We start from the raw sequence: 27,897 nt of genomic DNA on the forward strand, positions 1-27,897 counted from the left end.
ACAGCGCCTGCAGCCCCCCCCTCGCCGCGCCCCACTGAAATGTTATCAGTCCGACTTAATCACCATCACAGATAATCCTGCTGATTTTTCTTTTCTTTTTTTTCCCTCTGCTCTTCTGGAGGAAGAGTTCAATTCCTGCTCATTTGTCTGAATGTGTCAATTTCCTCCTTTTCCTGACTCTGAAATAACACTGGCAGAGCGTTTATCTGATTAGCGGGCGAGAGGGAAGGTTTGCACGTCGGGCCTCGGGCAGGGCATGGATTCATTTAGGGAAGTATCAAAGGTTTACACGCTGCTCGCTTTAATCAGCGTGTTTATCAGGCAGAGAGGGATTGTCGGAGGAGGAGGAGGAGGAGGGAGGTGCAGGGGAGGAGGGAGAAGGGGGAGGCTATCTTAAGGACCAGCAACCGGGGAAATTGATAATGGCTGTAACGTACTTTAATGAAGGCTCCTGTGCGTTTGTGTGGTGATGCATGATCACTAAAGTCATCGTTCATTGATCAACGGTAAAGACAGTGGCCCCTTTTGAGTCGGGGGGGGGGGGTTGGTCTGTTGTCACAAGGTCTATCTTGAGGTCAAGGGTCATAGAATGGTTACAAGGTCATCATCATTTCCACATATATATTTTTTTAATTGCTTCACATTACTGACGCCGCCTTCCTCTTCAGTGCTAAGAGAAGCCTCTATTTCCTGAAGGCCAATCCATGAAAATATTCCCCAGATCAGTCCAGATGTTGATCTGAGCTCCTTGGCAGGGGTATGCACGGTTTTAGTGCTTTTTTAGTTCTTGCATCTTCAGCTTAACTTGAACGAATCATCCGTACACTCAGTGGGAATACATCTCACTCTGAAGAGTCTGAGACTCTCTGATGAAGTCCAGAACATCCTTCCGACGGCGTCCGTCGTGTTCTCCCAACACTGTAAACAAACCGGTGCAGCCGGACCTCCGGGGGGAACGGCACCACAAACGGCCTTGACGGCCGTGCAGCGTAAACATCCCAGCAGGACTGTGGTCCACATGGAAAGACTGTGTCTGTTTTCATTGTGTGTGTTTACATGTGCCTCACTGGTGGAGGACCAGAGTCACCAATTCCTGCTCTGCTGTTCCATATATATTTGAAAGTAGAATCTGTCGCTCACTTTCTTCGTCTCCACAGGAGGAGGAAGCAGTGGAGGGAGTTTCTGTGGGAGCCATTCTGTCCGACTACCAGAGGGTCCGAGTGGAGAATGTGTGAGTTTAACTATTGTTTTTTTTTTTTATCTATTAAACCTTATATTTACTCTTTTGTTTCTTTCACAAACAAACAACCAGAGTAACATTTATGTAGCCATGAGCACAATGAAGATTCTATACGATCCATTTTACTTTTTTACGTATTATTTGATGATGATCAATAATTGTCAGTTTTCCATTGTCTGTACACATTAAACACCGTAGCAAGCGAGGTAAATATGATTTAAATTGTCGTGCGTCAGATGTCAGCGGCTTGGTCTGCAGCCGCTAGCCTACCTGTGGCGCCGTGACCAGGAGACCCTGCTGTCAGAGATGATATCAGCGGGCCTGCACGCCATCATCATCAAAGTGGCAGCGTTTGGTGAGTCCTCGCGTATTTGTACGAACTCTGTGTTATGGATAGCTCTTTTCTTTTTATCGTAACACAAAATATGATGGTTGTTGTTTGTATGCATCTATATATAACATATGATATATATGACTGAGGACGAGAGGATACAGTTGACTCCAACAGCTTTTAGAGCTGATGTTTGGACATATTTTGGTTTTAGGTTAGGTTAGGTTAGGTAGAACTTTATTGATCTATTGATGATAGATATTTTTCCAATTAGACACAGCAATACAGTAAAAATAAAAATAAGAACAATAAAAAGAGAAATAAAAAGAAAGAACAAGCAAACAAGCAAACACAATTTTAAATTTTAAATTGGTTTTAAAACCAATGAAAGCATGAAGGGGTCATGCGGTCTGTAAATTCTGCAACAGCAGAGTCAACAATACTACAAATATATATTGTTGTTCCTACAGTATCCCAATATATTGCAATATATATCGTATCGTTGCCCCTGTATAGTGTATTGTATCGCCAGATTCTTGCCAATGCACAGCCCTTGTGGTTTGATCATTATGAACGGTAAAGTGGTCCCTTGTTAATTACTATTTATTACAGGTTTTTTGTTCCGTAATACAAATTTACAATTTAATTTCACAATATTTATTTAAACTCGCGAACTCAAAATTGGACATGAGGTGACATCCCTCTCAGTAACTCGGACCTGAACAGCTCCCGTAATACCTTCCTGCCCGGCCGACCAATTAAAGCTTACAATCAGTTTTGCCATAGCAACAGACGTGATGAACATAAATACAATGCTGTATTTAAATTCTACGTTTATATATTGCAATTTGCTACAATATATTTAAGTGTGCAGTAAAAAAAACAGCGAAACCACGTAAGTATGATTTATCAACGACTTAAAGAGCCGTATTGTTACGTGTCCGGTAACAACAAGCCACAGGACTAACCCCTTTTCTTTGTCAACTCACACAAATCATTTCCTTTTAATCCACTTACAATTCTGCAATAAATCAGTATCATTTTCAAAGAAAACCGGAGTTTTAGGACCAGAACTTTGACAAATGAAAGTTACTTGAGTCGCGTTGAAACGTGAGCTCGATGTCCTGCACGCGCTCTCTGCCGATCGTCCGTCAACCCCGCGACTGATTACCGCCGAAGGTGACAACACGCACTTAGGGAAAGGTAAATATTGTCCGGTCAATGATCGATGAGCCTGGTTGTAGAAAGATCTGATTCTCCGATCACCATCTATCATGGGGTAGAGTCCGACTACTTCACATTGCTAGGGTGAGTCACCTAATCCAGTTGTCCTCGGGCTCAGAGCAGATGACACCGAGCTGACCTTTGAGAACAGAATCATTGACGTTTGTTTTGCCAACTTTAAAGAAGATATGCACCGACTCTGGAACAATTATGTCAAGCAGATTGACAAGTGTCATGAGTTTGATGCTTACTGTATTAAAGAACACCCTCCAACTTAGTCTTTAAATCCTTATAAACTGGCTTGTGTTCTAAGAATAAATCCATTTTTCCTCCATTTTAAGTTATTAGTCACAGAGATTATGTAAGTCTACAGCGCCCCCTCACATTTTTCTTCATCCACCCTGCTCCTCCTCCAAATACTTTGAAAGCACCATGCTTACCCAAAAAACTAGTTCTCTGCAGTTCTCTGATGCCGGTAATGGGAAAACTAAATCACCCCAGGAGTCTTTCTGTGTTTGTGTGTATTTTGGCTACAGGTAAAAAAGATCTTATCACCTGTGACTCCCAACCCGTCCCGAGGCGAAGGGTAATTAGAAAGTAGAGCTGTGATTCGGGGGGCCGAGCGCCCGGGGGGCCGCTGCTTTAATTGCAGCTTTGCTGGGAGCAGGTCTGAGCAGCGAGCGGGGTCTTGAGGGGAGATCGGGTGACAGAGGGCTTTACCTGTCGGCCCGCGGTATGTTTGTGTGGCTGATAGGGGAGATTTGTAGGACTGACTTTTACCTGAACAAAGCTGACAGGTGAAAGGTCAAACTGAGCCTGGTAATGATGTCATGAAGCTGAAATGTCCATCAATCCATGAATAATGGATCATCATGCGCATTTTGCACATCATTGGAAAGATTATGTTGAATGTTTTTAATATGACTGATTGTTGAGGAGTTATTGTGCTAAGATACCTGCAGGACTCTTGACTCATTGGCAGGTGTATCATGTCTGTGTTTGGACAGTCGTGATGCTGGCGCGCAAAAACCTTTCAGGAGTTATGGTCGGACTGGAACGTAAATTAAAGATTTTTAAGATACAAATCTTCCAGCAATAATGCATTTGTCACTTGTGAAAGAAAACCAAAGATACTGTATTTCAAAGTAAATGATTCAAACAATGGTCTTTGACTCATCATCTCAGCCTATTTACATTATTTTATTTTATTGTCTTTTTTCTGTAATTTTATTAATTTATTTGTTAAATCACTTTTCACATTTCTTATAATTAAGTTTATTGTGTATACATGTACACAACTTATTTTTTATTTCTCAATGATATTTCACATTTTTTAAATTAAACGAAATAAATTACATTAAAATCTGAAACAATGATACAGAAAATGATAGAGAAATAACAACAATAATCATAACAATAATAAAATAATGTTTTTTTTCTTTTTTTAAACACAAACAAAAAACAAACCCTTGAGTGGTGATAAAATAATATTATAAAACATAATGAAACCCCTGGAGCAGGGGTCGGAAACCTCCAGCTCCGGAGCCGCATGCAGCTCTTTCAGCCCTCTGAAGCAGCTCACTGAGGTTTTTGAAAAAAAGTATAAATGTGGGAATAGTATTTAAATGTTTTATAGCATTTTCCCAATGATGCATAAAAAATCAGCAAACCTCTCCTTAACTTTACCTTTTATTTAATAAAAACTTCTACTGTAAGACGTAACTTCGCCGATTTAAGAACAACATTAGTTCTTCACGATCATCAGAACTGTGACTCCTCCCTGATGATGATGATGATGCAATTATTATTATGTATATTATTGTAAATATAACCCTCCAGAGAAGAAAAGAGAAAAACAACCATGATTCAGTTTAACTGCAGTACATATACAGTACAAAACATTGTTTTCACAAATAATTGAACATATTTTCCACTCACCCTCATGTTGACCAAGGGTTGGGATTATTTTCAGAGAAATAGGTTCTTCTTTCTTTTTTTGCTACATTAAAATGAACACACATTTTTGTCTATAACTCTAAAAAGGAACAGATTAATCTGAATATAATCCTAACCATCCTTACCTCATTTAAGAAAATGAGTAGTTTGGATTTTGAGTGAATGATCAATAACTAACGTTTTATTTATAGTTCATTTACATAAAACATAAAGGCAATAAGAAAAAGTGAACATTATATTTATTTTAAGTCCAAAGGGTTTTGCGGCTCCCAGAGTTTGCTTTTCTGTAGGAAACAGGTCCAAATGACTCTTTGAGTGGTACAGGTTGCTGACCCGTGCCCTAGAGTATACATACATTGAAATAAACTGTTTATACATGCATCAAATATGAAGAAGTCATTCTGTCTACTTTGCGTTGGGAGTTGGAGGTCTCAGCTGTGCTATCAAAACCAAATATTGGTTCAGCTGTGATGAGCCTCGAACAGAGCGACTCCTCCTCTCCGGTCCTGGCGGTGACTCCAGCTTCTCTTCAAGGTTTTTTTTCCACACCTGATCAAATCTGGCTGTGATTTCATATCGTCTTTAATTCTGTAACCAAATGTCGAAACGTGAGATAAGAAGCTGACAAATTTCACACACAAGCATTATCTCGTCATCTCGTCCGCCGCCTCGCTGCTCGTCATTCAGACGGCCCGATAACAGCCGGCCATTGTTTCCGGATCTCTCCGAATGTTATTTAAAGGCCGGGGAGGAGCTTTTTTCTCGCCGTTTAGGAGCTGAAATGTTCCACGCGCCGAATCCGATTTTCCACGCAAAGGCGGGGATTAGAGGCGAGCTGTCAGCCGGATCTCAGGACAAGCGGCGGACGTCTGCGATACTGCGGCTCAGCTCTGACACTATCTGCGATCTCCGGCTTTTTAATTTAGAATTAGACTCAGTAGGCAAATTCAGCCCCACTTTCAATTGGATACATAACTCGGCTAAGTTTACATAAGACCAACTGACAGTAATTACTATTGACCAATCAGGTGGAGCTGAGAGTCTGTCCGGTCACTCAGAAGATTAATCTGATCCATGGCCTGAACAGGAGTCGGCAAGATATCTCAAGTCGACTTGATGAATCCATGGATATCGGAGAGAGTCGTCCAGAATTTTTAAAGCACAAAATGGACCAGAGTCAATGAGAAACAATGAGGTTATCTCAGACCGGAGACCACAAACATGACCTAGAGTTTAAAGTGATAGTTTACCAAGAATTAAAAATTTTCCAAGTCCATTTTAATGTACCGACTGATGCTCGTTGTCTTCATCTTCGCCCAAAATACACACTTAAAACATCCAAAAACCTCCATACTGCTCTTCTGTAATGTTGTTATAAAAAAAACTTGAATAAGTCTGTATATTTTAGCTTGTTTTTAGAGTGAGTATGGAATTTTGGGTGAACTATCACTTTAAAAGTAGACCAGAAAATAATCCTCGGACTTGGCTGGACAGAAACAGACAAGAGGGACTCAAAATATTAGTGACACCTAAAGGCGAGAAACAAAATACATCCTGGAAAAACAAAGCCTACTCAAATTAAAAGCACAGAAAAATATGATGTCTTAAACAATCTAAACGCATGAGATAAAGCTGACGAGGGACGAGTACGAGTCCCTGACTCTGGACTGTCCTCTCTTCAAGAAGAAGCTTGTCGTGTGAGTTCATCATGTGGATCGATTACATTCTTTCTATAGTTTTATCAACAAAAAGTAATTCTTACGTCTATTTATATCCATGACTTTGACCCAGAGGCCACACAAGGGATACCACAAACACATTTGTTTTCCGCCTCTGGGTTACCTTGACCCTGAGATGACAGAAAAGGTTAAGAAAGTTGCATTAAAAGTTCATACAATAATTAAAACAAGATGTTTTAATGTTATCCTGTTTTCTTCTTTTACTTGCTTTCAAGTCGGAAGATTTATTTTTATATTTGGAGATTCCAATTCAAGATGTTTTTCCATCTTCAGACTAGAAACCACAAACCCTCCTCATGGTTCAGCCTCGCGTCCAGCATTTTCTGCTTCTCAATGTTCACCTAATGTGATTACAGCTGTTTTATTTCCAGGTAAATGTTTTATATGGTGGTAAATCTGGACCTCTTTCATGCCCCCAGTTCTTCTGAAGAAACACTCTTTCTCATTACCGGACGCTGTCGTTTAAAGTTCGTCGGGTTTAATTGGACTTTTATGGGATAATAGGACGGAAAAAAGCCTCTTTTAAAGAAGAGCGATTTCCCCCGGAGGTCTCTGAGGGACGCGTCGCTCTCTCTAAAGTGCAGTTTCCTTCGCTAACGGCAGCTTCCAGCGGGCTTATTTGGGTTTAATGTGGCATAATGAGGTCAGGTAATTGGGTTTAGGTCGACTTGTAAAACAGGTTCAGGAGTGTACGAGATGAGAGTGTCATGTAAATGAGCGTCCCGCCCCAAATTTATCTCTCAAATGGTTAACCCGCAACTCGCATTTTTTGCTTCGATCAATAAAGTTCTTCTGTGTCCATTAACGGAGTCGGTACAGTCTGGACCACATCTGAGGTCTGACGCTGCGTTCACACCCATGTTTGAATGTAGAGGTTTTTGTTACTAACTGTTGCGCTACAGGTGCAGCTTCAATGCGTTTATAGTAAGGCTTTCAAAATGTTATCACAGAATTATGATCCATAAATATGATTCATCTGATTAAAAATTAACAAAAAAGGAACACCCACAGAAAAAGATTGATGGCTTTCGATATAAAATCAAAATTTTGTAATACAATTTTGATTTTATATCGAAAGCCATCAATCTTTTTATAGGTTTAGTACCTTTGTTGTTAAATCATTCTTAAACACATTCCGTTTTTATAAATATTACCTTTGAAATGAATGCATTTTAACCTTTATTTATTAACAAACTGTGTGATCAAAAAGTTTAACAACCAATCAGAGCCCAGTCGACTGGATGACTAGGTGATTCGATCGCTCCTCTTTACCCTTGTGTAAAGGTGACCCGAAGGCTTGAAAATAAATGTGTTTGAGGTATCCTTTGTGCTACCTCTGGATCTTCCAGGGTTCCATAAATACATGCAGTGGTGGTGGAGGTCGTTCACCTTGACCAAGAGACAACACAAGGGATACCGCAAACTTTTTTGTTGTTTTCAGGCCTTCGGTTTAAGGGTTAAGGATCTAATGGAGAAATATCATCAAAATCTTTTACTTTCATCCGCCTTTTTGACTCTCCACTAACTTTAGACCCCCCAACAGATGAAACTACTTTTTTAAATGGACTTTAGAGATTGCATGAAATCGTTCGGTTGCTTGAAACGAACGACCACTCTGTGAGATTTGAAGTGTCACCATGTCTTGACACGCCTGTGGCAGGAGAGACGTGGGGATGAAAGCGTGACCTCGGACTACAGACGAAGACCATCACACTCAGCTGAGCGATGGAAAGTTGAAGAGATCAAGTAAGGAAGGGAGGTGAAGTCCTCCCCCCTTGCCTTGTTGGCCTTGAAACGGGAACATGAACTCTCGGAGTCGACTTCTTCATCAAGCGTTCACCCCCAGACCTTCCCGGCTCGTCTATAATTCAGCGACAGCCACGTTAATGAACACATTAAGTAAAACGTGGCGTCCTCGCAGCAATTTGGAGCCAATTATTAAAATTTGTTAAAAGGCATGACTAATTAAAGTGCAAATTTGGAGGGGATTGAATTTTAATGCTTTCTTCTCTCTTCCGCTTCCTCATTACCTATCTGAGGGTGAGGATGTGGAGATTAGACGTTCTCGCTCTCATTAAGCGAGCGCTCCCCGGGGAGGTGACGAAGGTTCTGATGTGGGTTCCCCTCACACCACCTCCCTCCCCCCCCCGCGCCGGACCCCCGGAGCTCTGACGAGGCATGAAGCCGGAGCGTCGGTCCACGTGCGCCCGCTCGCCGACACGTCCACCTTTGAGGGGTGTCAGGCCTCCCGAGCTCCTCACATCCTCTGATTAAACACCATGAGCTGGTTTCTGGGTCCACATCACTCCCCAGGACTGAGGCTCATTACAGGGGCGTCTGTCACGGTCCAGGGATAATCAGCCAGTTGTGACCGTTTATGTCAGTCATGTGAGTCAAGGTCGAAGTCCAGAATTCAACACCAAAATTGACTATTGAGATTTTCTGTGTCCAGTGACCCTGGGATGTTTCCATGGTTTTATTACACAAAATAATTGTATTTCTTTTATTTAAAGTCTTAACTGTCCTTTTAATTTCTTGACCACTTTTGAATTATTTAATGTTAAATTATATTTAATGATAGGTGATATACTTAAGTTAAATATATATTTTATTTCTAAGATATATGTATTATTCATGTTGATGATCATAAGACCATTTATATATGAATAAGAAAATATTTAATTAACTTTTCTTTACTGTGATTTGTCCCCATTCTCTACTTAAAAGATAATTACACACACAAACAGAAATGACCACTCCCATGTTTCAAATGTTGAAGTCTTCCTCTCCAAGATGCAGTAAATCCCTCATCATGACCATAAAAACTTATTTCTAGGTCTGAAATCTCAGCGAACCAGAGGTTACGAGAGCCAAGTCCATTATCATGTAGTAATGGCTTCACTCCTCCATTCAGCTGTATTAAGACCCTGCTATGTTTATACAACAAGTCTCTTGGAGGTGGAGACTTTGGGGATTGATGACACATGGTGATGTTTGCCCAATCACAGCAGAGTGGGTGTAGCTATGGTAAACATATTGATAGAGGTCATAGATCAATTTAAGAGAAATTCAAATCAACACGTTAGTTGCTCTTTAACTTACTGTGGTTTAATTTGTGTGTGTGTGTGTCTCTATGATAGTTTTGGTTTCATCTGTCCAGGTCTGGATCCAGGGAAGCATCTGGGAAGGTCTCTGTCCGACATGGAGCCCCTCCTGCACCAGGTCTGTGGGACTCGCTGAGAACTGAAGCTTTGACTGAGCCTAACAAAGTCTTTGTGCGTCAGCTCTCTCAGAAGTTTGGCGTCCACATCTGTGGGGAGGGAGGAGAGTACGAGTCCCTGACCCTGGACTGTCCTCTCTTCAAGAAGAAGCTTGTCATGTGAGTTCATCACGTGGATCGATCACTTTCTTTCTATAGTTTCATCACCAAAATTCTCTTCCTACGTCTATTTATATCCATTCAAACCTTTTTCATATACTGTATAAATATTAACATTTAAATAATTATAATAATAACTATATGATCAAAGTCACATTTACAAAAGGAAAAGACGTCCAAATTATCTTAAGGTGACCCAGATGCCTAAAAACAAATGTGTTTGTGGTATCCCTTGTGTTGTCTCTGGGTCACGGTGAACGACCTCCACCACTGAATGTGTATTTCTGGAAGGGAGGTCGTGACCTTGACCCAGAGGCAACACCAGGGATACCACAAACACATTTGTTTTCGGACTCTTGGTTACCTTGACCCGGAGATAACACAAAGGTTAAGAAAGTTGCATTACAAGTTACATTGAATGTTACATTTACAGTTAATACAATAATTAATACAAAGTAAAATTGTATATTTCTGTTTTTGAAATCATTAAATTAGTCTATTTATCCTCCAAAAAAGAGCAAATCAATCACATTGCGTAGGACCTTGGCTCCCGCAAGGATTTGACTGATCTACGGTGTCGAAACTTCAGGTCAGTGTTACAGTGTGGTCTGTAAAGGACAGATATAAATGATGATTTATATATAGGAAATTAAACTTATATTTGAATGAAAATTCAATTAAAATGAGAATATATTAACTGATGATTCTATGTGAGACTTTCATGTTGTTGAAGACATGACTAAAATATCATTTTAACAATAACATTTCACATATATATTTTCATATTTCGAAACATTTTGTCATTTGTTTTGACAGTATCTCTTCTTCTGCTAGTCTTCTGCACTTCTACAACTCTTACTTCTAAGCCTCTTCAGTGTTGATGATGCAACTGTTGCTGGTGTTGCAGAGACGAGGCGGAGACCGTGATCCACTCGGCGGACGCCTTCGCCCCGGTCGGCTACCTGCGCCCCACCCGGATGCACGCGGAGAGCAAAGCCGTGAGTCTGATCCGGCCGACAGTGGACCGGGGACTTTGGCGAACAAACGGGCAGAAGCCTTCGGTGCGAGATAACTTTGTGGAGGAGAAAGAGAATCCCAGAGCAGGGTTCAGATCCGCCTCCACGGGGCCTCGCCGCCGCCGCCGCCGCTCTCCCCCGGCTCCTCGTGGCCTACTTTGACGGCTGCAATATTCGCCCCTGCCCGAAACGAGGCCCGGCTTAATAAATATGTCCGCTCACATTAAGTAGCTTCGGATTCAGGTAGCTGGCTAAGTGGACGCAGGCGGCGGGGAGGCGGGTGAGGAGGGGTGAGGCTGCTCAGTGGGGGACTGACTGGCTGCAGGGTGGTGGGCTGCAGCAGTTTCACTTCATAAACAAGCGCATTTGTTTTCACCGAGGCTAGCGAGAGGCTGATTTCCTACTCCATCTTTTATGAAGATGGGTTCAAACGTGGGGTTGATCTGTTGCCTGCTCACCAGTGAAGGTGAAGCAGGAGAAACAAATGTGTGGCACAGACTTCAGGAGCTTCACTCAGAGGCTGGGATGGACACGGTGAAGTCAATATGACGGATGGACGGTGCTGACGTTGGCGCTGACTCCAGGGTAGAACACGCGCTCACTCCGGTCGTAAAGGTGTCGACGTGTTTCCAGGAATCTACATCCTTTCATCACCAGATTGTGAGTTTTGAGCCTGTTAGCTGTTAGCATATGTGGATTTAACGGAGGATCATAGTTACAGAATCAAGAAGTGTCAATTATTACTGATTCCAGTTATAATGACAATCATTAACTAGAAGAGGGCAGACCAAAATAGAAAAGTTAAAGAATGAATCAAGACTATTTTAGCATGAAAAACAAACCTTTTTTGATGGTCAATAAATTAATTAATTTCCAAAAGTATTTCCATATGTCCTTCTCCGTGGTACTTATGATGATGAGAGTATTAACTTAAATGCCAAAAAATCTCGACAGGAAGTTGAAAAAAAAACCTCAAAGCAGAAAGAAAAAAAAAAAGAAGCTTCCAAGAAAGTCGAAAACGGGTTGAGAAACATGAAGGACAAAAGTTCTTGCAGAGAAAATGGTAAAACAATACCAACTAGAAATAAAACAAACTCAATTAAACTTGATTAGAGGAAACGTTTGGTTAGGAAAAAGGACAAAAGAAGATGAAAAATTATTCATCACTCGTCATTAAAAAATACATTCACAGTTAAACGTCACAGAAAGGTTTATAATTAATAATAATAATATATTATAGAGGAATAGAAGAGTGAATGATCAGAAAGAGTTGATACAGAAACACTAACAATAATTTGACTCTCAAAAAACAAAAGACATTTTGGTCAAGTACAAAAAATTGGGGGAAAGTAGAAAAATGCTTAAATACTTCGAAAATAGTATAAATACTGACATAAAAGTTTAACTCAAATAAAATTATTTTTTTTAGGAAAAGGGGCAAAGAAATAATAAAAACAACCCCCCATCAAAATGTTCACCGTTTAAATTTAAGAAAAAAGGACTCAAAAGAGAATGCAATGACATCATGGATAAATAATGAATAACTGATCTCAATATTCAAAACTGAAACAAAAACAAGTGTTAGTGTCCTCTGAGCCTCTGGGGGGGCGACGAAGGGTGGGGGGGGGAGCTGTTATGGACGGAAAACATACCCCATCCCTCCCGACCTGAAGTCTCCCACCCTCAAGGTACATATTTCCCACTCGCCCCCCCATCACACCAACACGCCCCCTCCCCCCCTTCCCCTCGCTAGGTTGCTGTGCAGGGAGAGTAAAGGGGGGGGTGGGGGGGCGACCAGGGGAGAACCTGCCCCGGCCCAGCCTTCTGAAGCTCTTCTCGTCAGGGTGACAGATCGGCGGTGACACCAGCACTAGAGGAAACTGCAGCAGGCTCGGTGGAAGGGGGGAGAGAGAGAGAGAGAGAGAGAGAGAGAGAGGGGGGGGAGGACCACCACCATCATCTCCCCCGTTAGTGCTGCTCAAGCTATTTTCCTGAAGTAATTAATTAGATTATTCTGTGGACGACTGCCACAGGGGGGCGAGGGAGATGGGGGGGCAGCGGGGGGGTTGATGTGGTGACACTGGAGAGCTGTCCAGAACCACAAGAGTCCAGATCCAGGCCCGACTTTTGACTGAGTCACTGCAGCGGCTGCTGCCTGCGCCGCGAATATGTTAGCATGTTGTTTCGTATTCATTCACCTTGGAGTCGGCAGTGTCTGTGCCCCGTCAACACACACACACACACACACACACACACACACACACACACACACACACACACAAACACACACTAATTATACAGCGTTTTGTCTGTCTTTGAAAAAGGTCTCTCTCACAGCATTTGGCCGATGAATTCCCTCCGGTGCTTTATTGCAGGCGGCGGTGGCGAGTGCGACGCCCCGCGGTACTTGTCCTTGCCAAAGAGCCATCGACGATTTGACAGAGGAGGAGGAGGAGGAATATGCTGATCGGGCCGAAGACGACCGGCAAGAATTTACATCAAACGTTGACCTCGCTTGTCAGAGAGGCCGCGGTGAGACACGCTCGCTGTGTGTGTTTATTTATGTGTGCGTTCCTCAATCGGTGTCATGCAGCAGCGTCCCCACGCCCGTGTTTCTGAGTGATTGTTTGACAAGAGCTGTCATTCCTCAGAACTGTTGACCGCCCCGAATTCATTTAACCTGCCAACCATGGCAGTCGTCACGTAGCGCCACACGGTGGAGACCACCAGAATTGCAGTGAGACGTAACGTCAACACAACGCCGAAGCCGTTTTATCATTCTGGAGTTGATTTGTTTTCCTCAGACGTACATTTTTTTTCTTGCTCACATTATTTAAAGTCCAGAGTATTTACTTGTTGCCGTGGTTACTCACAGAGGGTTCATCTTCTGGGGGGGTCAGATTTAAGGTCAAGCTTCGCATCTGTGAGTCCAGTTGTAAGTGCATAGACAGGGTTGTGTGTAGGTGTTTTTTTGGATTTTGTGTTCTCCCAGAATGTGTCACTAATTTGTATTCCCTGGTCTTCCCGTAAGATGCCGGTCCGTCCTGCTCGTCCAGATCCTCAGCAGGGTTCCAGTGGATCTCTGGACTCAGTGACCTGCAGACGGATGAGGTGGAGGGTCAGGCAGCAGCGACTTTTGTCAAACTGCAGAGTAAGAAAATATTAATTGAATAAAGCTTTTGTACTTTTTTTTCATTCTAAATCCTCCCTCAATCTATTTACACTTGAATCACAATCGTTTTAGGATTTAAGGCATTTGTTTAAATTAAATTAAATTAAAAAGATTATTTATTTCCATGAGGCCATTAGCAATTGTAAATCCTAATTTTAGTTATTATTCCTTTGACTCCTTTCATTATTATAATTCCTTAAATTATGTTCTTAAATTTAATTAATGTAAAGTTAAATTATTTTCTTTATTAAGCAATACAAGTGTCTTATTCTCTTTTTAAATTTGCAAATTATTCCAAGGTTTATTTTTATCTATATAAACATCATTATTTATTCTAAACTAATCAGTCTCTTCACTGTATTTTATTTATAATATTGTAAATAATATATATTTTTAAACTTTATGTATTCTACTGATGTGTTATTGTCAAGTATTCATTATATTTAATGTCAGCAGGTTCATAAATGAATAAATCGCACATAATTTTCATGTAAAAAACATCTTTGTGTTACTAGAACCCAGACAGAGCAACACTTGAGGGTTTCCTCAGGTTGGTCGAGATGTTTGAGGCGTTAAAACGAACCTCTATCCAGCTCGGCTATAAGACAAACCGCTCGCTGCTCTTTTTTTTTTTGTCTGCGCCTGCAGAAGTTAGAGCGTGTTTCTGGTGGAGGAGAGGAGCCTGAGATGAAAAGCATATTTAATGTTGCAGCCTCTTCACACAGACGATATTAAAGCAGTTAATATTTAATGAAGCCGCTCTTTGTGTGCCGAGGAAAAACAAACTTGCAGCTCTTCAAACCGAAGTCTTTGTTTTAGACCCACGAATGGTGTCGCTGCCAAGCCGAATGTGCTGAAGCGTTCTTCAACTCCACTTCAACTCTCCTCCAGGTTCAGACCCGAGTGGAGCTGAGGGTCATTTTCAGGATCAGTTTACCCTTTTCTTGAATTCAAATTGAAAAAACACTGTGTGCAAGCAGAGACCTGTCACTCACCCGTTTAAAATCTGCAACACAACGAGTTCACTGAGAGGGAGTGAGCTAAAGAGTGTTGCAAGTGGGAAGTTAATTGTGAGTATTTATTGATTTAGAGAGTTTGAATTGATTTAATTTTAAATTCGAGGAATAGTTATGGAAGTATATTAGTGCCATTAATAATATCAAGAATACTGTATGGTTGAATTTAACATTTAAAATGTTAAAACTTTGAATATTTTATTTAAATGTAAGTTTTGTAAGCATTGAATTCAGGACAATATTTAGTGAATTGTTTGAATGAGAATATCGAATATTTATTTTTATATATATAATTTTGAAATTGTTCACATATAATTAAATTATTAAGATAAAAGAAAAAACATATTCAATCTTTCAATATAGATATAATTGAATCCAATTATTTAAATACTGTATATATATATGCTAAAAACTAAATCTGAAATTCAACATTTGACATGTTATTGAATTTTTAGATGACACTGGTTGACTCTTGTTGTTGATTCACATGTAAAGAAGTATTTTCAACTCAGGTTTTTTTTAAGTCCTACCACGGCAGTTAAAAACATGTGGCCATTGACTCGTCAACAAGTGAATAATAAAAGTCCAGGAGTAACGTTTGTTTGTTGTCATGGGTTAAGTGTACGACGCTCTGGTCAGGTCATGTGACAGCCGACACGTGTGTGCAGGTGAGCTGGACCTCAGAGGTTTGACCACGAAGGACATCATCCTGGTCCACGTCTACGTCAGCCGCATGGATGACTTTGCCGGCCTGAACTCCGTCTACAAGAAACACTTTGGTGTGAATCCTCCTGCCAGGTGAGGCGCCCCATCGTCCAGATGTCTCTCTGGAATAGTACTCTCAACTTTCCCGTGTCTTAGGGTCTGCGTCCAGGTCCCCCTGCCGCCCGGGCAGCTGCTGCAGATGGACTGTCTGTTGCACAGACGGACGGAGGGAGTGAAGGACGACAGCTTCCATCAGAGGGAAGCCATGCACGTCCAGAGTCTCTCCCACTGGGCCCCCGCAAACATCGGACCCTACAGCCAGGCGGTCCGGGTGAGTCCCATCAGAGCGTGAAGGTTTTGAATGTAGGGATGATTGACAGCAGATGAGACGACACTTGCTGCTGTAACTTTGAAACTGGTCATCAAAAAAACTTTAAGGTTTGATGAACTCCCTTTCTTCAGGCTCTCCCTTATGCTCCAGTTGTAGCAAACCCCTAACACAGGCGGATGGGAGGGACAGTTTGATACACATCAAAAAAGAATGTATGAAATACATATTTGAAGTCATGGTCTTAAGGATATTCGCAACTGCAGGCTTCAACCATCTGTGATGGGGTTTTTCTGTGTCCATCATGAACTGTTGAGAAACACAGGAGAAAGAATGTTGTGATGTTTCTGATGTTTCGGGCTAGCTTGTTGCTGAAGTTTTTGCAAGTCCACACGCCGTAGTCACAGATTTAGACAAGCTTTACATTCCGTTGTGAATCAATCCTGTGAAGACAGAAGCTCCTGAGAGAGCCAACAGCTGCAAACAGTGAAGTGATGACATCCTGTTGTCACTGAATCAAAGACCTTCTGCAGCACTAGTACCAGGTCTGATCTTTATTATAAAGATTTCTTCTTTAAATATCTGGATCAGGGATGTCAAACTTTATCACACAACTGGTCAAAATCTTTAAGCAGTCCAAGCCAAACAAAATGTATATTTACTTAGCAGGAAGTATGAGTCTGGTTTCATGTTGTCTTTTTATTCTTTGTGCCTCAGTTTTTCCTAAATAATCGCTGACAAATTCTGTTTGTATGTTGACATCTTCATCTCTTTCCTAATCTTATCTTAAACACTGACATCTTTATATCAACTATAACTGAAGGAGCAGCGTCGCCTGTGGATTTTCACAACTGCAAAACATATTTAAAATTATAAATGCAAAGACAATATAATTTCGTGTTGAATATTTTATAGTCCCTTTAAAATGCTCGCATGGACTAAAAAGGGTGCTATCCTCATTTTTTCGGCCAATCACGTCAGATTCCGATCTGTGGTCCCAGACATTTTTTCCACCACGGACCGGTTTAATCTGGGCATTATTTTCACGGATTGGCCAACAGATAAAACAAAAGTTAAAAAAAGGACCTGCTAAAACCTGTTAGTTCATAAAAATACTTACCATAACACTGAGTCAGCAAGAGGCTGGTTTCTCTACGTCAAGATGATCCCATAAAGAGTTTTATTTCACTTCTTTTCACTGCTTTTTTATTTAGTAAACTTGAACAAAATAGTATCTTGACTTGTAATGAATCACAGGCTAACATGACTTGAAAATAATGTTGTTTTTTCCAAAATAAAACATGTTTAAGACAATATTAATTGATATAAGAAGTATTAAAAACGTCTTCTCTATTAAGAAACCGGTGGTTGAGGACCACCGTTCTAGATGGCGGAGGAATAATGTGACATCATCACTAGTTGCCGCTGGAGAAGACTTGTTACCTTCACTGGATCAATCTGTGATTCCGTGACCAGTCTCTGACACACGAGACGTTCACGCTGCGATTACTACATTTGATCCAGAATGCATTAACAAGTCGTCAAAAAGAGATGATTTCACCGACTTATGCAATCACCCCCCCGCTGTGAGGCGGCGTGGAGCACTCCAGACCTCACCCTGACAACACTTTGCTGTCAGGAGTGCAGCAGTGATGGATGGTCGGGTTTTCTCTGCAGGGGTCCGGACTCTGTTAGAGACGGACGCCATCCAGGAGAGACTCGGAGTAGATGAGAGAAGAGGTGGTTCATTTTGTCAGGATTATTCCTTGTGAGGTGGAGGCCCAGGGGCAGACCCAGGACAGTGGAGGGATCAGGTCTTAATGACGGTTTTTCCCCTCAGCCTCTGGTTCCGTATGGTTGCGAGTTAAATTCTTGGATTCTTCTCCTGGTCCTCTGCATCACAGCAGTGATGTCTGTCAGGTGATGGATGCTGGACCTTCAGACATCATCCATCTCTTTATTCACTCGTCATCTCTGCGACGCTGACACATCCGGATCTGATTTAGAGAATTAGTTAACCTTTATGTCGCCGGAGCTGCGGGGCCTCCTGGTGGATGGTATGTTAATTTACGTGACCTCGAGTTTAACTAACAGCCGACGGCGACAAAGACGGAAAACTCTTAATTTATGTTTCGTTCTGTCCGGACGTCTCTGAAGTGTGTAGTTGTGTAGATGATTGAGCGTCGTGTCTTGTCATCACCTCCGCTACGTGTTTTAATATTGAAACGGAACATATCCTGGTTATAGATTGGATCTTGATGAGTGACGTGATTTTCAACAATATTAGTTTGAATTTAAGAATAAAGGAGCTCAAAACAGACACGACTAATCAAACTGGGATAATGACATTTAGCTATTTTACCGATTTACAGTAACAAACTATTATTCCTGGACTTTTGTTATTTGACTTGTGTTATGCTCTTGTTGACAGGTCTGTGTCCAGGTCTTTGTAGCTGCTGTGTTAGAACTCAAATCATTTCTATACTGAAACTAATATTTCCTTATGATTGTTTTGACTCAAACATTGAGATAAATTAAATAAATTGTCTAAATCAAATAAAATCACTTTCACACTCACTTTCCAACTCAATAAACGACTCACTAAACACTTGTTTTAGAACACTCTTTATTTCCCACTCCCTCCCAGTGAACTCCTCACTGCAGCTGCGTGTGACTTTTGCCTTCAATAATCTTTTTTTTCCTCTTTTGGGAAACCATTTTACTGTTTTTGATCTCAGGAGTTATTGCACTGAAAAGTTGGTGTATTTCTTGGTGCAGGTGAATCTGGTCTGTGTTTGTGGCTGACAGTGTAGATAAGATATGACATGCATATAGATGCAATCATTTTAAAAGCAGCATTAGGACTGTCAAAGAAAGAAAAGACTGACTTAAATGTTGACCCAGCAGGAAGAAGTATATTGTTAACCAATCAAACAGGCTGTTGCAAGGTCTCGTGGTCAAGCCTTAGCTTTAGCTTCTTGTTGTAATGGGTTTGATGTCAGGCTGGTGTTGGAAGTAGGATGGTGACTTGTGGTAGATATTTGAAGTGTGTAAAGAAGGATTTACCAACTATTAGGAGGTTCTAAATCTGCACTTGTAAGAAGTGGACAGAAAAAGAAAAAGGTCCCTTAAAAACTATTGGAGTCGTTGGGTTGATTTCCATCTTAATTTTCTGGAGTGTCTGGCTCATGGTCACAACTGAGTGACTCATCAGCGGCGCTCAGACTGACTCGGCTGGAGAGGTCTGTTTTGAACCGGCGTTCCCTCCGGAGCCTGGATTAGATCGGCAGCACAATAGCAGCGCGCCTCTGAACGCCTGTTAACGGCTCCACTTTCCTGTTAAGGTAAGTGGCGCGCCCCTGGGAGCCGCCGGGAAATTAGACTCACTGATCACATTGTGCTGGTGTGCTCGGGGATTCAGGTGCCCCGGCTTCATCCCCCCCTCCGCCCCCCCAACCTCTCCCTGTGTCAATATTGAGGAAGAGCTGGAGCCAGGAAAGAATCCTCTCTTGGTTTTTGTAGTGGACAGTGATGGTCAACAGAGGGGGTCAAATAAGGTCATATGTCCAACTACAGGAGCCCAATGAGCTAAATGACTCACCGTGGCAGTTCAGGATCAGTCCGGTGGCCCAGTCACGCTGTGCTGGGTCAAACTGGTACCATATGACCCTGGGTCTGGGTCACTGAGTTATGGTAGTACTGGGTCAAACTGGTACCATATGACCCTGGTTCTGGGTCACTGAGTTTTGGTAGTACTGGGTCAAACTGGTACCATATGACCCTGGTTCTGGGTCACTGGATTATGGTAGTACTGGGTCAAACTGGTACCATATGACCCTGGTTCTGGGTCACTGAGTTATGGTAGTACTGGGTCAAACTAGTACCAGATGACCCTGGTTCTGGGTCACTGAGTTATGGTAGTACTGGGTCAAACTGGTACCAGATGACCCTGGTTCTGGGTCACTGAGTTATGGTAGTACTGGGTCAAACTGGTACCATATGACCCTGGGTCTGAGTCACTGAGTTATGGTAGTACTGGGTCAAACTGGTACCATGTGACCCTGGTTCTGGGTCACTGAGTTATGGTAGTACTGGGTCAAACTGGTACCAGATGACCCTGGTTCTGGGTCACTGAGTTATGGTAGTACTGGGTCAAACTGGTACCAGATAACCCTGGTTCTGGGTCACTGAGTTATGGTAGTACTGGGTCAAACTGGTAACAGATAACCCTGGTTCTGGGTCACTGAGTTATGGTAGTACTGGGTAAAACGTATACCACATGACCCTGGTTCTGGGTCACTGAGTTATGGTAGTACTGGGTCAAACTGGTACCAGATGACCCTGGTTCTGGGCCACTGAGTTATGGTAGTACTGGGTCAAACTGGTACCAGATGACCCTGGTTCTGGGTCACTGAGTTATGGTAGTACTAAGTCAAACTGGTACCAGATGACCCTGGTTCTGGGTCACTGAGTTATGGTAGTACTGGGTCAAACTGGCACCATATGACCCTGGTTCTGGGTCACTGAGTTATGGTAGTACTGGGTCAAACTGGTACCAGATGGCCCTGGTTCTGGGTCACTGAGTTATGGTAGAACTGGGTCAAACTAGTACCAGATAACCCTGGTGCTGGGTCAACGATTATAGTAGTACTGCGTCAAGCTAGTACTGCTTCACGAATGAACCCAACCCAACTGTTTTGTTAAGTAATTCCTGCAGAAGTGGATTGTAAAAGTCAAGCCACGCCCACTTGTTCAGTTAGGTTTTATGGCCGATTAACAGATTATTAACTACCTTTAACAACATTTCTCAAAACAACAACTTTGATTGCTTAACAAAAATCACTTAAAAAAATACAACAGATCTCAGGGGAGACCGAGAAACACTAACACATGTTTACACACAAACATTCACACGCACCCCCACAGATATTCACACACAAGCTCACACATTCAGTCACTCACACACACACTGACGTACACAAATTCAATCACACATTCACAAACACACATTCACACACTCGCAAACCCGCACATGCATTCACACATATTCACACACCCACACACACAATAGGTTCTTCATAAACGGCTCATACTTATGAAACATCTCAATTTTCTCGTCTATTAAGGCGAATTCAGAAGCGGCTGATAACGGAGGAGGGCATGCGTGAAATAATGCGCCAATAACAGAGTGCTGCAGGCAGAGTGAGAACCTCACACACACGTTATCAAGTTTAATAAAAGAACAAATGATCACCTCACACCCGAGGGGGGGTTGACGAGTAATTGACTCTGTGAAAAATGAGGCCCGGAAGCTTCTTGAACTGAAGGCTACTAAAAAAACATGTAGTCGCACATGTAGATTTATTGTCAACACAGGACGACAAGAGTGGAACACAAACATCTACAGGAGAGGGAAACATGAGCTACACCATATTTACATGTTGAAGAAACACAAAACACACTTACAAAACAGAAATGTGTCATTCTTGACCAATTACAATTGCATCCACAAATATAACATCCACAGATATAACATACATAAATGTAAAATGCACAAATAAAACATACTCAAATGTAACATACATAAATATAACATACACAAATATAACATAAACAAATGTAACATACAGAAATGTAAATGCACAAAAGTAAAATACACAAATGTATCATACAAAAATTTGACTGTACAAATATAACATACACAGATGTCAAATACACGAAAAGAACATACTCAAATGTAACGCACACAAATATAACATAGATACATTTAAAATACACAAATAAAACATACTCAAATGCAACATACACAAATGTAACATATACAAATATAACATACATACATTTAAAATACATTAATATAACATACATACATTTAAAATACACAAATAAAACATACTCAAATGCAACATACACAAATGTAACATACACAAATATAACATAGATACATTTTAAATACACAAATAAAACATACTCAAATGCAACATACTCAAATGTAACATGATCAAATATAACATACAAAAATGTAACTCACATATGTAACATGCAAACATTTAACTGAAACAAGTGACCTGAATTTACGACGCGATACACTGAACTGACCTGACGATACAATGCGATACACTGAACTGACCTGACGATACGATGCGATACACTGAACTGACCTGACGATACGACGCGATACAATGAAATGACCTGACGATACGATGCGATACAATGAAATTACCTGACGATACAGTGAGATACACTGAACTGACCTAACGATACAATGAGATACACTGAACTGACCTGACGATACGACGCAATACACTGAACTGACTTGACGATACGATGCGATACACTGAACTGACCTGACGATACGACACGATACAATGAAATGACCTGACGATACGATGCGATACAATGAAATGACCTGATGATACGATGCGATACAATGACCTGACGATACGATGCGATACAATGAACTGACCTGACAATACGATGCGATACACTGAACTGACCTGACGATACGATGCGATACAATGAAATGACCTGACGATACGATGCGATACAATGAACTGACCTGACGATACGATGCGATACAATGAACTGACCTGACGATACGATGCGATACACTGAACTGACCTGACGATAAGATGCGATACACTGAAATGACCTGACGATACAATGCGATACACTGAAATGACCTGACGATACGATGCGATACAATGAACTGATCTGACGATAAGATGCGATACACTGAACTGACCTGACGATAAGATGCGATACACTGAAATGACCTGACGATACGATGCGATACAATGAACTGACCTGACGATACGATGCTATACACTGAACTAACCTGACGATACGATGCGATACAATGAACTGACCTAAAGATACGATGCGATACAATGAACTGACCTGACGATACGATGCGATACTCTGAAATGACCTGACGATATAAGGGGATACACTGAAATGACCTGACGATACGATGCGATAGACTGAAATGACCTGGCGACACGATGCAATACACTGAAATGACCTGACGATACAATGCGATACAATGAAATTACCTGACGATAGGATGCGATACACTGAACTGACCTGACGTCAGATGCAACACACTGAACTGACCTGACGATACGATGCAATACACTGAAATGACCTGACGATACAATGCGATACAATGAAATGACATGATGATACGATGCGATACAAATCACTCCTCTTCACCATACGATTTGATTAAAAAACTATTTGCTCCCGATATGACTTTATTATAAGATAATAGTGTATTGAAATGTGATCATCAGATACAGTAAGTGAGTGTTTGAGAATGTAATACTATAGTCAGCTTTCTTACCTTAAAAGCATGATTCTGTTATAACAGTTTGAGGGATATATGCACTGTTCCCTCAATGGGTGTTTTTAATAGAGCAAAACAATTACATAATTCAGTACGATCAGACATGTAAATGTAAACGTTCTTAAACCAATAAAATGTCAAACAATTTAAACAAAAAACACATGCGCATCCATCTTTGTTCAAGTTTGTTGTCTTGTAACTCCTGCGTTGGTGCCCGTGGACACAATGGTGCGTTTAGGGTGCCTCGTAAATCGATGTTACAATTGCATTTGCCGATTCAAACAGGCTGGAGCCGATGCATCGTGACTTCACCCGCAAATTGTTGCACCTTGAATCTACCGATGCAGGCGCATCTTACACATTTGTATCAATGCACCGATGCAAATCGCTAGTGGTGACCTCTGTCGCCTTGACAACGGACCCCGAAGTCACCCATGGAGGGTTCAAAGGAGACAAGCTTCAACAGAAAGAAACTTTTCAGTTCTGAACATGTCAACAATTTAACTGACACCTCCCTGATCTTTTCATCCACTTCCTGTCTTCCTCCTCACCTGTCGCCGGAGCTTGTGTAGGGTCACCTGACTTAAACCTGTCAATCAGACTCCGACCTGTCTGAACCAGTCGTCAGGTGTTAGGGGACGCAGGCCGACCCTCCGTCAGCCTTTCCATGACTCGCGCGAATCGCTCTCCTACTACTGTAGTTGGTCATGTGACCCCTCTTGAGGCCGTCTGATGGTTCCGGACGGACATGAGCTCCTCCACCACAGACCAGCACCACAACCCCTGCTGTTGACAAACGGTCCAAACACATCAATTATTTGTGGTCTCCGTGCGTGTCCGGGCGTCGTCTTCCACCAGGCCGCACCGCACTTCCTCCCTTTCATGGGCGGACGACGGAGTGAGCAGGCGATGCATAGATAAAGAGCGCGGCTGCGTGTCCTGTCCGCTCCCATCACCGTCTTGCACGCCGCAGACGGATGACCGACCCATTACTATGGTAACTAGCCGCTATATTCAGAGCTGCCCGCACGGGTTTCTTCCCCCCACTGTGACGAGAGGGCAGAGCTGACAGGCACACACACTTTCACACACACAAATACACACAATCGGCTGCTGAGGACATTAATGTGCATTTAATCGTTTCCACAAAATATTCCTGAAAGACTGTGTGTCCGCTCCATGTGTGTTTAAATAACTGTGTGTGTGAAAATGTGTGTTACTGTATGTGCATAGATTTAAACACAAAGCTTTATTTCTGTGTATGTGTCTACACTTTAATCTTTTTTTTAGTATTTTGTGTTCGCTGGTGTGTAGCATTCATGTGTATGTATATAATTATTCTGAATTATGTGTGAGTTTGATGTACACATTTCTGTCATGCATGCATTTGTGTTTTAGTGTGTGTTTACATGCACACAACCAAGTACTTGCATATATTTATATTTGTGTGTATTAGTGTGTTTTTACATGTTTTTAGATTAGATTAGACTTTACGTGTGTGTGATTGTGTGTTTGTGTGTGTGCACAGGTGTATGTGTGTATTATTTCACACTGTGTGTGTTTCTTTCCTGTTGGGTTGAGCTGGACGTGGAGGTGAACGAATCTAACTCATGCAGCAGGTGTTGGTCAGTCGGTTCTTGAGCAAGTTAGTGTTGGTCAGGAGTGTGAAGGAGTTGAGCTTCTTTTCTGTTCTCTTTAATACACGTTTTGTTCATTATTCACTGCGTCGCTCCATTATTGAGCAGCTCGAGTGGATCTGATGTTCTGACAGAAATATCATCAACGCTGACGTCTTTTGTTGAATAAATATTAAACATATCTAGACTTTGTTTCTCTTCCCGGACTCTCAACCACGCGCCGTCTGATTCATACATACCGAACCTGAAATCTGAAATGAAATCACTTTATTTTCCTTTTTTTTTCCATTTCTTTTCTTCTTTTTTTTTGCTGCATTCCTCCAGTGAAGGCGCTGCAACACTCCCACCTGCTGGCCGCGTAGGAGACTGCAGCTATGTCTCACTGTTTCCTTCTGACACGTGTGGTCACAAGTGATTGACAGGCCAACCGGGAACACCCCCTAAAACTAAAGTCAAATGAAACTGATAATTACTGTCGATCCAGTGAAATCTTTGAGACCATACATTAATGTGTGTTTTTTGTGTAGTTTTAATTCAAGCCTGTACTTTATCGACATGTTTTTAGGTCTGTTATTCAAAACATGCGGGGGAGGGTCTTAGGCGGGTGGATGATGGCGAGGGGGGGGGGTCCCTCAACTTCAGCATCATTCAATCAGACAAACACGCCCTTCGGCTGCACGCGAGTCTCCCCGACTCTGAATTAGGCGGATTAACGCAGGATGATGGAATTTGTCATCGTTTGCATCGTGGTGGAAGGATGCGGTTTGATCGAGCGACGGCGGCGGAGGAGGGTCCCTCGGGCAGGTCAGCGGGGGCAGCAGAGATTTCTGTGCATCAGTCAAGAACCCTCACGAGCGATCAGTCAGAGACGGAGACAGTCGGGGCTCTTCAGACCTTCTCTTTGTGACCACAGTGGCACCAAAACTCACCTTTTCACGTGATCATTACTCATTCATTTAAAAAAATTAATATATTTGTCTTTTACTATAAACAAAAACATACCTTTTCTTTTGTTGTAAATCCAAAATCAAGTCACCTCTGAATCGAGAAACTTAAATCAAAATATAAATGACATATTTATCAAGAAATAAACCTGCCTCTGCTTTTTATTTCCCTCACAAAACCCATGTCCACTGAGATGCTGAATTTTTCACTCAAACAAAAAGATGTTTATTTGTGGCCTTCGGCGATCAGATGACTCCCCCTCCTCCCCCCCTGGCCTCCCCCCCTGGTCGCCCTCCCCACCCACCCCCACCGACCTTGGCTGCAGAAGTGATGCGGCGCTCTGACCGGAGCACAGTTGACCAGAGCTGACATGACAGGGTTCTCTTCTGTGCCGGTGCAGTGGACACGTCAAGGGCAGACGCTCGGGCAGGGTGAGGAATACTGATCCGAGGGGGGGGGAGGAAATCAGAGACACGAAAACAGAGGCTGCTGGTTATCGCAACAATTGCCAGGGCTGTAAAAAGTCTCTTCTTCATGGTGATGTGACTCACAGGTTTGGTTTTCTTAGAGGGGGCTCCGTGGGACCAGCTCTCATTAGGCCCCGCCCACTGACGCGCTGATGGAGTTTGTTGACTTAAAAGAAGGATCAGGGACTGGTCACCGATTCTGACGTCTTGTTCAGAAATAAGACCGTTTCCATTACTTTTTTTTTACCTGATTACCAGCTAGGCCCGGGACTCCAGTTTAAGGGACGAAAGTTTGACTCCCTTTTTACTCCAGAGGGGGGCGACATTGAGCTAAGAGTCCCTGCCTCCACTGTGGCAGAGGAACATCCTGCAGCTCCTGGACTGGTGGATGAAAGATGCCTCCACTAATGCTCCCTGACGTCCACTCGGTCCTCCTGGTTACCCCTGCAGGCTCCGCCCCCTCCATAATAAAGTTGTTAATCGTGGAAAAGTGAGTCCCAGACCCCCCTCGTCCCCCTCGTCCCCCGCCCTCCTCTCACCTATTTTACACATTATCCCTGTTAATTATAAATGAGGGTCTCGGGAGTCCATTAGCATATCTGATCGGACCTTCTCGCCACCTTCGCCGTCCTTGGAACCAGGATGACTGTTCGTCAATACCGGGTCACTTTATCTAGCCCGGTCCGGTTCAGCCTCACAGCTCGGCGGCGCTGGCCATGACACCAGCAGACGTCCCTGTGAGGCCTGGCGAGAGGGGGTGGGTGGGAGTCGAGGGTCGTCTCAGAACCACCCCGACACTTCGGACAGAAAGACGACACCGGCAGAACCTGACAAGAGGCCCAGATGGAATGGGGGGTGTGGGGGGTTAGTCATGTGACCTTTCATGTGTCTTTTTAATGTAATTAATGCTCCTGACCGGATGACAATTACTACATTCACTGCTAATACTACGATTATTCATTCTACTACTAATACCACTGCATTAATACTATTACTAATGTTGTAACTATTTCCTTTGATACTACTTCTGCAACTACATTTACTACATTGATCAATTATACCATTATACTAATACTCATCCTACAAGTACGAACACTACTGATACTTCTTTCTCTACAGCAACTTATACTATAACTATTAAAAGTTACAAATAGTACACGTAAAGATGATACTATGATTATTACCACTCCTGCTACCACTACAATAACTATTAATACAACTTTTAGTAATACTTTTTTCTCGAACACCTGTACTACTACACATTAACAAATAATACTATGATTATTTCTATTTCTGCAACTTATACTACAGATATATTTACTTCTAATACCATTATTATTCAAGCAACCTCTACCACTGCTACTACTACTTATACATTTACAAATAACACGACT

The 27,897-nt window shown here is 42.1% G+C and overlaps 1 protein-coding gene across 1 annotated transcript in view; it reads left to right on the forward strand.

The window, feature by feature from the left end:
- Positions 1-27,897, forward strand: part of dph6 (diphthamine biosynthesis 6) — a 56,086-nt gene that overhangs the window by 12,492 nt on the left and 15,697 nt on the right. The window contains exons 4-12 of the mRNA XM_087780333.1: positions 1,158-1,231; positions 1,477-1,595; positions 9,651-9,712; positions 9,775-9,869; positions 10,777-10,867; positions 13,261-13,417; positions 13,917-14,036; positions 15,742-15,871; positions 15,935-16,109. Coding sequence (XP_087636459.1) covers positions 1,158-1,231; positions 1,477-1,595; positions 9,651-9,712; positions 9,775-9,869; positions 10,777-10,867; positions 13,261-13,417; positions 13,917-14,036; positions 15,742-15,871; positions 15,935-16,109 — 1,023 coding nt within the window. The remainder of the gene's footprint in view (positions 1-1,157; positions 1,232-1,476; positions 1,596-9,650; positions 9,713-9,774; positions 9,870-10,776; positions 10,868-13,260; positions 13,418-13,916; positions 14,037-15,741; positions 15,872-15,934; positions 16,110-27,897) is intronic.

The sequence above is a fragment of the Callionymus lyra genome, chromosome 18, assembly GCF_982586985.1.
Source record: "Callionymus lyra chromosome 18, fCalLyr1.hap1.1, whole genome shotgun sequence".
NCBI classification, from domain to species: Eukaryota; Metazoa; Chordata; class Actinopteri; order Syngnathiformes; family Callionymidae; genus Callionymus; species Callionymus lyra.